The sequence below is a fragment of the Sebastes fasciatus genome, chromosome 9 (assembly GCF_043250625.1).
Source record: "Sebastes fasciatus isolate fSebFas1 chromosome 9, fSebFas1.pri, whole genome shotgun sequence".
NCBI lineage: Eukaryota > Metazoa > Chordata > Actinopteri > Perciformes > Sebastidae > Sebastes > Sebastes fasciatus.
Window position 1 is genome coordinate 5,183,387 of NC_133803.1, and position 12,894 is coordinate 5,196,280.

The window sequence follows — 12,894 nt, forward strand, 5'->3', positions numbered from 1 at the left end:
GTCTGTTATTTCTTTATAACAGACCGTTGCTATGGGTGCAGTTCTGATGTCGGACTCTGGTGGACCGTTTTTGTGTCAAATTATTGATTTCTTAAGTAAGTAGCCGTGTAATAAGCAGGATAATGTACAGCCAGCGGGTCATTGTTGTGAAATAAACCCCTTCAGGACGATGCAAGACGACGATGTGCCAACGCCCTGTCGGGGTTTATTTCACAACAATGACCCGCTAGCTGCACATAATCCCTTACATATTTTGTTCAGTTAGATATACACTCACTGATTAGGAAATCCATTCAACAGCCAGATCATTGATTAACCCCTACAGTGTGTGCTATAGCTTTTGAGTGCACAGTAGTGCCCTAAATCCCCTAAATCAGCTCACTTTTGATGTTTTTGAAACTTGATATTATGGAGGTGCATAATCACAACATTAAGTAGTGTTTCAAAGTTTTGGCACGCAAGGCAAACAAACTACCAAAACTACTGTACAGCATGCTAATTTAAAGATACCATGCGACAGGAAAGCTGTTCACATAACAAGGTCTCAAAACTGATAAAAGACAAAATTCTGTCTTTGACAATTGTTATCATGCTAACAGATCTGTTTCTGCATGCTCTCAGATCTTGACTCACAGATTGATTACATCGCAAATCTCTTCTGCCCATTTTGTCATTAAAGAACTTCCATACAAAGCAACCAAACAAGTACCTCAACAGATTTCACTTCATTGGTGGCAAAAGCCTGAAATAAAAAAAGTGCTGAAGCCAACAAGCAAGCAACCATTATTCTGCAACATTACTCACTTCCAGTAAATGCTTTTTTAGAACCAACTTGTCCACTTAACAGCAATGCTTAAAGTAATTTAGTTTTTTATAGTACATCTACGTCTCCATACTTGTCAGACTAAATAAACCTTAGACATAGCTTAACTGTGGAACAGAAAATACATACTGGAGGAAACAAACAAAGGAAATAAATGTTTCAAAAAATGTAATCAGGGTAGAAAATAAACCTTACCGGATGCTTTAAAGTTTGAGTTAACAAACATTCTTACTGGTCTTAGTTATTTATTCCCCCCCATCGAGACTCGAAAGCTCCTTCATTCAGATTTGTTAAGTGTACATATCATTAGGTAAAGAAAGTTATACTCAAATGAAGCTTATTACGGTTGGTAGATCTTATTAGTAGTAAATATAGGTGAAATTAAACACAGGTTTATTCTTTAACAGTTTTGTTATACACAAGTTATACATACAGTTCAAAGCACCGCAGGGTAACGCTCCAAATTACAGCCACTTTCTGCTGAGTTTCTTTCTGTGAAGCTGCAGGGATTAGACAGCACCGGAACTTAACAGAGCATAATGATGATAATTAGCTTTTCGTGGGTTTATTGCACAAATTTAACCAACAGAAAAGCAGAATTATTCAGTGCATAAAATGCTGTTTAGTGCGCTTTTGTTTTGTACTTTGAAATGGATGTTTTCTGCTCTCTAAAGTTCAACGTGTGTTAGAATATTTTTACATTTAGCACTTTCACCTGTACTTTTCACATAGATTTAGGCATTTCAGCTCAAATTACAAACGTGTGAGAGGTGTAATTTCAGAGGTTTACCCCGCTGTGGTCTCAGTTTTCCCTACTACAGAGGGATACACGTCATCTTGCAAAGACAAGGCCTCGCAAAAACTGAGGATGGACCCTAACAGGAACTACCTACAACTTCCCAAAAAAACAAAACAATAAAACAAAAAGAAACTGAGACGACTTGGGAGCGTAAACACAACCCGCGAAAGGCAGTAGTCGACGAAAAGCCGGGATGATGAGAAAGCAGAGAAGAAAAAACAAAACAGCAGGAGATAGAAAACACAAATAAAAGCGATAAGAATAATAAACAGGAATATTCTGGGAACTCCTCTACATCGTGTTGTTGTTCAGCGGCAAACTCTGGTTTTTTAATCTTTATGACAGCAGCTGCCTGAAGCGTTTGCAGACCCCCCTTTAAAATTGGTTTTTCCTTCAATCCGACCTTTTTTTTTTATTCGTTTTATTTTTTTCCTGCTCCTTATCTTACAAAAACTGAACAGAGGATACAGGTGGTGTGTTGTAGCTGTACTGTAGCTCTGAGCCAGACCGGACGGTTGATAGGCACAGAGTGGAGAGTTTTGGCTCGGAGCTTGCATGCTGGAGTCACGCTTTTGAGAGAGGAAGAGGAGGAAGAAAGAATAGAAGGAAGAGAAAGAGAGGCTGTTTGGGATTTTATTTGACATATAGCAACTGCTTCTATTTTAACTGCTCCAGATCGTCCAATGAGTTGGCGTTAATATAAACTGCTGATGAAGCGTGTTTTTCCTCATCAATTTACATTGTTATCATTTGATGTTATTACATTAACAGACACTAACAGTTTACATTTAAATCCATTTAGAAGTAAATTTAATTGCATTTTGAGCAGTTTTTTCTATTCGTTTTAAGTTATTACAGCATCAGTTGCTACGAGCCGATTCTACATCGAAAACTTGATTGACACGGACATCTTCGACAAATATTTGACCAGAGATGGATCGATAATGAGGAGCGACCCCAAACAGCACCAGAGGGAGGTGGAGGAGGAGGAGGAGGAGGGAGGAGGAGCGTCTATTTCTTCTTGCTAAACAGACTGAAGCGTTTCTCCTTGTCTTTCTCTCGTTTGCCCGGGCTGGACTCGGCCGCCGCCGCCGTGGCGACGGAGGCCGGCAGCGTCTGAGCGCGTGCGGCGGGAGCAGGCGTGCTATGGCTGCTGGGCGTCACCTCCGTCTTGTCGCCCGCCATGGCGGCCGAGATGGCCGAGATCCACGTGTTCATCTCCTCCTGGAGGATGAAGATGAGGAGAGAGGGAGGGAGGGAGGGATTGTTAGCTGTGTCAACACCAGGAAGACCAGCTGTTGCTCTGGTTACAGTTGATGTGGATACATGTAGCATTTTACTTTAAGTCCCCCTAATTAGCATTTAAGAGCAATATACAAACATTTAATGAACGGCTTATAACTAGTGCTGTCAATTGATTAAAATATTTAATCGCAATTAATCGCAAATTAATCAAATTTTTTATCTGTTCAAAATGTACCTTAAAGGGAGATTTGTCAAGTATTTAATACTCTTATCAACATGGGAGTGGGCAAATATGCTGCTTTATGCAAATGTATGTATATATTTATTATTGGAAATCAATTAAAAACACAAAACAATGACACATATTGTCCAGAAACCCTCACAGGTACTGCATTTAGCATACAAAATATGCTCAAATCATAACATGGCAAACTGCAGCCCAACAGGCAACAACAGCTGTCAGTGTGTCAGTGTGCTGACTTGACTATGACTTGCCCCAAACTGCATTTGATTATCATAAAGTGGGCATGTCTGTAAAGGGGAGACTCGTGTGTACCCATAGAACCCATTTACATTCACATATCTGGAGGTCAGAGGTCAAGGGACCCCTTTGAGAATGACCATGCCAGTTTTCCTTGCCAAAATGTAGCGCCCTACTTACAACCCACTATAATGTAGTTGTAAAAAGCTATGACAACATTTTAACCATTTATTAATGTACAATATTTGTCAACAATTATAACTTCCATCGAATTTATATCATTACAACTGTGTTTGGCTATATTGTGATTCATTATTTGTTTATACAAAAACATCCGCTAATCGGTTATTTGGAAATACATTAATAAACACGTTTATGTTAACAACTACATTGTAGTGTCTTATAAATAATTTATTAAATATTTATATAATGTTGATGAATGCTAAACAGGGGGACTAAAAACGAAGTGTTGCTGAGATACATAAATAAATAAAAACAATAAATAAATGAATGAATGAATGAATACATATTTGATACAAAAAAGTATAAAAAAATATAATGGCAAAAATAAAATAAGTAAAAATGTATTCAAACAAATTAACAAATATAAAATAAAAAAACAATACAATTTAAAATATAATAAAAAATAAAACAATCAAACAATAATAACAGAAAACCCATCTTTTACAAAAGAGGGTTGAAAATGATGATACTAATATAGCTCATATAACAAATCTAACAATATTATATGAGGATATGGATATGGAGGAAGATTTCAGTCATGGTTACCACAGTAAATATAAAAATTTAAAGATGCACCAAAATATTGAGAAATATAAATATATATATATTTTTTTACTTACGTCATCTTTGGCTTGGAAGAGATATTCATTCCCGTCAGTAATCCTGTGGAAGTTAGAGAATGCATCAAATAACAATCAGTAAGAAAGTGAACATGACTCACTTCACTGTTACACCTCCAGACGGTCGATGAATTTAAACAACACTTTAAAACTTCACCGATCGACATCTTCTCACCAGCTCTGCTGAGCTTTTTTAGCCTCTTTTAGAACAGAGTTCTTCTGTCCAGAAAAGTGGCCAAAACATCAATAACTGCTACTGATTGTGCTACTGACTGCTCTCCTGGGAAAAAAAACGTTTTGACCCTCATGAAGGCCACAAGCTGAAAGACGTGAATCTCACAATAAAGCTGTTCTTTATACTACCGGTGTAGTAAAACCAAGACCATCCCATCTGTATGTGAATGGATAGAGGAGCGTGTTAGTGTTCCAGATAAGAACCGTGTTGACGGGACATTCTGAGTACTGTTGAAACAATATTGATAGTTCAACATGAAAAAGTTAACATTAATGGATTTTGTAAGTCCTATTATTATTATTTTGTGTTTGTTTAGGGGACAGCATGCTCTGAGTTTTGAAACTAAAGTTGCTATAATTACCTCCCGCAAGGCCGAAGGCCTAGGAAGGAGGTTATGTTTTCACCGGCGTTGGTTTGTTGGTTTGTTTGTTTTTCTGTTAGCAGGATTACTCCAAAAATATTTGTTTACATTTTGACAGATTGGCACCATATGAGTATGCTGAATTAGCTATTAGCTGCTCCTGTTTGCAATGTACCCATGGATGTACAGACAACTAGAAAGTTAAAAACATGATGATTCTGAGGCAAGTTCTACAGTTATAAGGAGCATCTTTCTTTCTATGATATTTAAGTGGATTTATGGACATTTATTCGTGATGGACATCAGAGATAATTACATCGTCGGGAAGTGTAAGTCAGACTGAGTTTAAAAATGTCTTTCAGGTGTTAAGATGTGACTGAGTCATGACTCCGGGAAGGAGTGCGAATGTGACTCAAATTGTGGAAAGTCACTTCGGGCAGAATCTTTACCGATATCGATGTTTGGCATTTGCTTGAGCTTTGTTAAAGGAATAAAAAAGATAAATGAACTGCATCCTCCTTTAACCTGTCACCACATAGCTTTCAGTTATAGTACGGCTCGCTGTCTGCATCATCACTCATCGGGATGCTCACTTGAGCTTGAAGACGTGCTTCTTCTTCTTGTAGTCCAGCGCCACCTCGCAGACGGCGTCCTTCAGGCTGACAGGAATCTCGCTGTGGTAGGGAATACCCTGACTGGCGCTCTTCTGATCCTTATAGAAACCCATCTCCCGCTGATTGATCACACAGTACACATTGTGCCATGACCTGCAGAGACACAGTCACATCATTCATCAATATCTCCAAAGCTCACAGCCAGCATTAGTGATTTCTAGCAGTTACTTGATTTAATTCTGTGCTGTAAATTTGGTCTTTATAACACAAAATATTTCTATTTTACAGAAGTAATTAACACTTAATGTCTAAATTCTTTACATGAACAAAGCCCTGTAAAATATTAAATTTTTTCTGTTAAATCCTTCATGAAGAAGAAGAGACGATGAAAGAGTAATTCAACAGGTGTGGGTATGAAGCTAAATAATGGTGGATTTCATCATGTTAAAACAATAACACAGTCCACCTATAGAAGCAGAGACACTTCTTGGTTGTCGTATTTCAGAAGTTGGTTCTGCAGTCTGACAATCACCAAACGCTTCCTACCTGCTTGAAGCCTTCTTGTTATGTCCCTCCCACTCATGTTTGCGGTGCAGGAAGCCCTCCAGCTGGGACGTGGGAGCGTCCTGCTGGCTCTTGGCCGGCAGGGTCGCCGCCTGGCTGGCTTTGCCCTTGCGAGACGCCCCGGGAGACCCGGCGGGGCTGGGCTCCGACACTCCGTTCACCACCTCTCCACCCTCGACGTTATCCTGGAAACAGGGAAGAGAGGACAGTCAGAGGACGACGGAGGATGGATCTCTCTCTCTCTCTCTCTCTCTCTCATACTCTCTTTTTAAAATAATCTTTCTCTCTCAGACACAGAAGCTGTAAATCAGAATTATCAGAGCTGCAGCATGCAGAGCAGAGCAGAATCAAGAATCATCATCACAATCAAATCTCTAAATTTACCCAAAACGGGAACCTGAATGAACAGATAGGGTTTTTTGTACATTTTTGTTTGGTGTTTGTCTGCAACCTTTTCAACTGCCATGCTTTCATAAACACATTTCTCCTCAATCTACTCAGGCTAAATAAAACCTTAACTTTACTGTGAACTAACTCTACATAACTCTGGCAGGTCGACTTAATGCACTTAAAATGTTTCACAGGCCACCAGCTTGAGGCAACCACACAAGGAAATGATGCAGCAATGAAGCTAAGATGCAACCAAACGACATTAAAGTTGTCTAAAGAAGTAAGACCCAACTAAACGAAAAACCGCAGGTGAGACCAAGTCACTACAAACCGAGTCAGCGTGATGGCGTTTAGCAGTCTCCTTTAGCCACTTGTTAGCAACCGCCTTTTTTAAGACACGTAAAGGCTTCAAAATTCACAAGTGGGATATTAATTGACGTATTTTATATTGTAAATCAAAACTTTAAAATCTCTTCAGGCATCTAACTAAAAACCCATTGAACAAACCCATCGCCGTCCAGACGAGGGAACCGGAAGTGTTAAAATGCTAACTCATTTCCGGGTTTTGGGACTCATTCCTGTAGCACTCTATTGGGGATTTAGGAGTCTAAACTTTGAGGTTTGAGTGCAAAAGACATGAAGATATTCAATTTACTCTCATATATGGCAAAGAAATTCAGCAAATGGTCACATTTGAGAAGCTGGAACCAGATAATGTTTGGAGTAAAAGAGAGAGGAACATATGTTTCCTTCTTCAAGATTCAAGTCAAGGGCAACAAATGACAAATAGTATTTGTTAAATGATGCACCGCTGTTAGGCATGGCTGGTGTGCCTGGTTACCTGTTTCTCTTTGGGTTTGAGGATTCAAGTATTCAAAGCTCAAAGACTTAACTTTTAGATACGATACGATACAATACCATACGATACGATACCATACGATACCATACGATACCATACGATAACCCTAACCCTAACCCTAAACTACAACATCGCTCAAAACCAATCCAAGCTTGACTCAGACGCTCAACTGAACTAGACGACAGATCCGTCCATCGAGCCGCTAACATCAGCTTCTTCAGCCTCATCAATGCATTTTTAAGCTTTTTAGCATTTAATTAGTCGAGCTCAGCGCTGGATTCCAGTACTGATTAGGAAAAACATCATTATTGCACATTAAGAGCACAGAGAGGTAACAGTCTGATCATGCACTAATCACAGGTTTTAGGACATGCATAATAAATCACAACACCACTCCATAACACACAACATGGTGGACAGTGTGAAGAAAGACTGGGAGAGGGAGAAGCCAGCAGATGGGAAACACACACACACAAAAAAAAATCTCAAACAATTATCCACAAAATTGCTTGGAAGTCATTACTGGGCATCATTATTGGTGAGGGGAGAATGCGATTGGCCTAGTATCAAGACAGATTTTATTTTTCCACACCACACCCACTCCAACCGGATGCTTATTACCCTGTTACTGAGCTCTTCAAGGGGCTGGACCAATGGTGGACACTCTTTTTGAGAACAGTTCAGAGGCTGGACCAATCCTGGGAGTTTTTACCGAAGGGCTGCAAGAGCTGGACCGATCCTGGGGAGCTTTTATTTAGAGCTTGGCGAGAGCTAGACCAATCATGTGAGCGTTTATCGGGGCTCAGCTGAATCCCGAGAGCATTTACTCGGTTTGGACGAATCTAAGAACTTTCACTGACAGCTAATCAAAGGTTGGACCCATTCAGAGATTCATTTTAGTGGCTTGTTAAACGTTGGAACTCTTACTGAGAGGTAGTCAAGGTCTGGATCAGTTCTAGGAGCTGGAACTTAAAGCTTATCAAGCATATTGGACAAGCTTCTGACCACTTCTGAGTGCTTTTATTGAAATACTGTTTTATTGAAAGACCTTAGACCAATCCCAACGGTCATTTTATCTCTTCTAAAAACTGTCTGTTTAGGTTTGAAACTTTGAATTGAGGCTGGTACATTTCAATGTTAACACTGCAGAAATAATAGACGATGTGTCAGAAATTCTTGGTTATTACCAGGGCTGTCAAAGTTAATGCAATAACACGTTTTCATTTCAACGCCACTAATTGCGTTAATGTGACTTGCAACTTTTAAGGTGTAGCGGGCTCAGTTTTATAGCTAGAGTGAAGATACTGGTATCAAATGAAACTAAAAAACCCAATGAATCCATGGGCACCATGTCTGTCGGGAAGGAGGCTAAATAACGCTCCAAAAAACATTTTGGCGTAGAAAAACTGACAGCCATTTTCAAAGGGGTCCCTTGACCTCTGACCTCCAGATATGTGAATGAAAATGGGTGCTATGAGTACCCACGAGTCTCCCCTTTACAGACATGCCCACTTTATGATAATCACACGCAGTTTGGGGCAAGTCAGATGTTGTTGGCTGTTGGGCTGCAGTTTTCCATGTTAAGATTTGAGCATATTTTGTATGCTAAATGCAGTACCTGTGAGGGCTGGACAATATTTGCCATTGTTTTGTGTTAATTGATTTCCAATAATAAATATATCCATACATTTGCATAAAGCAGCATATATACCCACTCCCATGTTGATAAAAGTATTATACATGACAAATCTTCCTTTTAAGGTACATTTTGAACAGATAAAAAAAAAAAACTGCGATTAATCATGATTTATTTGAATGGACTGACAGCCCTGGTTATTACTTTATTAGGATATGACTTTTATGTCAGATTAGACGAGTAAAGCCGGGCAGACTCTGTATGGATGGACGTGCAGTTGGACTCCTGATTAATTGCGTGAACAATCAACTATTTGGCTCTCAGATGATTGGTTGGATTTCAGGCAAGTCCGAAATTTTGTACGGCCGTCTGCAATTTGGTCAGTTTTGTTCCCCGGTCTATTTCCCACATGGCTGCTGTCAAAAGACCCATCATAAACTGTAGTGATCTTGTTTTTTATTATTGCAGTAGTATTTTACATGTTTTGGCTAAATGGAGTCTTGACTGATGCTGCTATTAAATAAAACTGAACTTTGCTGATATATTTTTTTCTTTTTACTTTATATTCAGAATTCATATTCTGCCCAGCTTGATACTTAATTTGAATTTTTTATGTAGCAAGTATATTTCAATTTTTTTTTTTTTTTTAGCGAAGATCAGGACTTTAAACCAGCACCATCAACTAGAAAACTAAATGTGGGTGGTTTATTACTACGAATATAAAGCCCCAGGATGAAAACTGGCGAGGAAGAGGTGATGAGATGAAGAAATACAGCATTGACAGAAAACTCAACTGGAATGCTAATGATGGTGACAGCATGCAACAACAACAACAAAGACAACTACATCTATATGGAGAAAAGTCACAATTACACATGGATAACACATGGACAGACAAACCAGAATGGGTCTGAGTGCTCTGATTGGTTCTGACAGGGTTTATTGGGGGATGTGTGTTAGTCAGGGAACCAATGAAGGAGCTGGATGGACATGCAACAGAAACCATGAAGAGAAATAAAGAGGTTATAACAGTAAACAATGGAAACACGGATTGATAATAATGATGATACAAAACAGTGTCAGAGTGACACAAGATCCTAACCAAGTAAATATATTGAGGATGGAGTCGGTACACATACACATACACACACACACACACACACATACACGCACACGCACACCATGGTATTGTCTAAATGTTTATAAATGAATGAAAGATTTTACATGAAACTGTGGAATGATTCTGAAGATTAATTCATATACATGTGGTCAGTATGTACAATGATTATGTGTAAGAACAGCATTGCTGTTATTAAAAAAAGAAACATGTCAAAGCACTAATGTTATTTTTCTGGAATAAGTTGTCGAATTTGTTGTCAAATATTATTTTCTAATTACTAGTTATTAACTGGACTAAATCAGAATGATCCAGCATGTCAAAAATGTTAAATATGAAACTTGAAATGAAAATTAAAATGTGCATTATCGATTTGCTTTGCTTTTTTTTTTTTTTTTACTAAACAAGTGAATTACATTAAAAGTACAAGAGGTGTATGAGCGTGAAGATGCAGAGTGGAGAGTTGTGAAAGAAGAAGAACGTACAATGAGCAAAACCAACGTTAATTTTTCCTGTTAAATTAGTTATGCTTATTGTGTTATATATTTCTCTGGTGAGTGGGCTTTAAAAGCTGTGAATGCAACTATTTCATTCCTTTTTTTTTTTTTTTTACAGTACTTGTAAAAAAAAGAATCTTAAGTAAATTAAAATCATTATATAGACGTGGGAACCTTTTCATAGATTTTCCTAATTGTTAAGTTTAAACAATTTCCTCAATTTTTATACAATTCTTCATAACAAAATGTTAAATATGAGATCTGTTAATCACATGCAGCACTGTTTTAAATGAAAAAATGCATGTGCTGTTAACTCAATGGTACTTTACATAGAGTGTATCTCGTATGTGTGCTGGAACACATGGTGGTACACATACTCCACTCTACGAAAAAAAACAAAAAAAACATATAAAGATGGTGAATTTGGGTTGTGGGATGTAGACACACCTGGGGAAAGTACATACAGTAAGAATTATTTCTTCGACTAGCTTGAAAAGCAACTTTCTAAAAATTAACCGTATACGTAAAAGATAATATAGTAGTTTTTAGAATTTAGAATAAATAAACATGACTTTAGAAAGTGACTCCCTCCTAAAAACAATATAAAGTAGCATTTTGAAATTCAGCTCTCACATTTACAATTCACAGATTGTCAAAGTGAACTGTTAATGATTAAACTTATAGCAGCTTGCAATCCTTTATTTTAAGACAATAAAAGTAAGACATAATTCATCTGAAAATATTTTGGGGAATATACTACAGTACTACAATGTTTTTGTTCATTTGTTAGAACTGATGAAAGCATGCTTTTTATTTTGTGTGTTATTTAGTTTTATTACGGTATATGTCACTATGCCGATGACGCCACAATTTACATTCTAGAATAAATAAAATTTATATAAATCCTACAAATGCCCACAAAACTTTAACTGATCAACAGATTTGAAAATCACCGTTTGAGGCTTTAAAACCGGATTATGGAGTTAGGACTATGTGTTTTGTTGGTGGACTTCTCAGGTGTTCATATTCCAGAGGGTGAGTTTATAAATGACGACCCAAAGTAGCAGCAACATTAACAGATGAGGGGAGAGGACGACGGGAGTGTCGAGCTGAGAGAGACAGAGGGGAGAGGGGAGGAGGGGAAAGAAAAAAATGAGGGGAGGGATGGATAGAAACAGGTGTGGCTTGTTTCTGTGTATGTATGTGTGTGTTTTGTGGTCCCACTCACCATTTATGCAGTCACACTCATACCAAAAGTTGATCAAAATGTTCCCTTGGAATTACAGGTGGCGAGGTTGATTGGTCCTCTCACACTAGCGGTACTCTTAGTGTTGGAGTGTCTCCAAAATTAAGACTACATTCCCCATCAGTCCCATTGCTTTCTCTTCCCTGTTCCTCTTACTAACGAGGTTATTAGAGATCTCATTTTGTTAAAAGTAACGATACTAATATCTAAAAAAAAAGATAATATGACAGCTTTAAAGTTAAACTTATTACATTTATAAAATAAGAATATTAATCAGTAAGGAGGAGAAGCAAACTAAATGCTGAAGACAAGTGATAAATGCAGGAATGTTAATGTGTGGATCTCAGGAGTGTGTGAGGAGGAGGAGGAGGAGGAGGAGGAGGGATACAACACACCCAGATAACAACAGAGTTGAGGATATGTCTGTATCAGGTCAAAGTTAATGTTGTGTGTGTTGTGTGATGTTTCATTTGCATGTGGTTATATTTAAGTATGTTGAATGTACACATCATTAGCGCGTGTGTGTGTGTGTGTGTCAGGGTGCAGCGGTGGCCCTGCGGCTCTGCAGGGTGCTGCTGTATTGCTGGTAGGCAGGAGAGCGGTAACTAACCCTGGGAGACTCCTGATCGGACGGCAGCCCGTTCTGAGACACCGGCTCACCCTCCCTGCAAATACACAAAATACACAAAGAGTTAAACCTGCAGTAGGCAGTCTATTTTTGGCATCATTGGGCAAAAATGTCATAATAACCTTTCAGCATTTTATAATTCAAGTGTTCTGAGAGATAACTAGACTTCTACTCCTCCTCATGGCTCTGTTTTCAGGCTTTAGAAAATCTAGCCCGTGACAGGAAACTTTGACCAATCACAGGTCATTTCATTGAGAGTGTTCCTATTGGCTGTGCTCCAAAAAACATCGGGGAGCGGAAAATCTGGGCTAAAGTTGTGTAGTGGGAAATAGGCATTAGACACACAATGGATTTCACACTTCTATAAAAAGCTGCAACTGATTTTGTCAAATGCTGACAAAATAACTCCTGCACACCTGTAGTGAAATATTCACAACCTTATCATCTGACCTGACGAGGTCATGAACTTTATTTTCCTGTGGACCCATTTCCTTTTTCTTTCGGGTGTGTTTTGTTTTCACTTTCACTAGTATATC

At 38.4% G+C, this 12,894-nt stretch overlaps 1 protein-coding gene across 4 annotated transcripts in view; it reads right to left on the reverse strand.

Moving 5' to 3' along the window:
* Positions 1 to 1,199: 1,199 nt before the first annotated feature.
* The window catches only part of LOC141773666 (spectrin beta chain, non-erythrocytic 1-like), a 149,520-nt gene continuing 137,825 nt past the window's right edge, over positions 1,200 to 12,894 (reverse strand). For all 4 annotated transcript variants that reach the window (XM_074645578.1, XM_074645577.1, XM_074645576.1 and 1 more), the window contains 5 exons: positions 12,341 to 12,395; positions 5,968 to 6,170; positions 5,401 to 5,574; positions 4,212 to 4,254; positions 1,200 to 2,846 (listed from right to left, as the gene is read on the reverse strand). In XM_074645578.1, the coding sequence (XP_074501679.1) occupies positions 2,634 to 2,846; positions 4,212 to 4,254; positions 5,401 to 5,574; positions 5,968 to 6,170; positions 12,341 to 12,395 (688 nt within the window). In that variant the 3' untranslated portion in view covers positions 1,200 to 2,633. The remainder of the gene's footprint in view (positions 2,847 to 4,211; positions 4,255 to 5,400; positions 5,575 to 5,967; positions 6,171 to 12,340; positions 12,396 to 12,894) is intronic.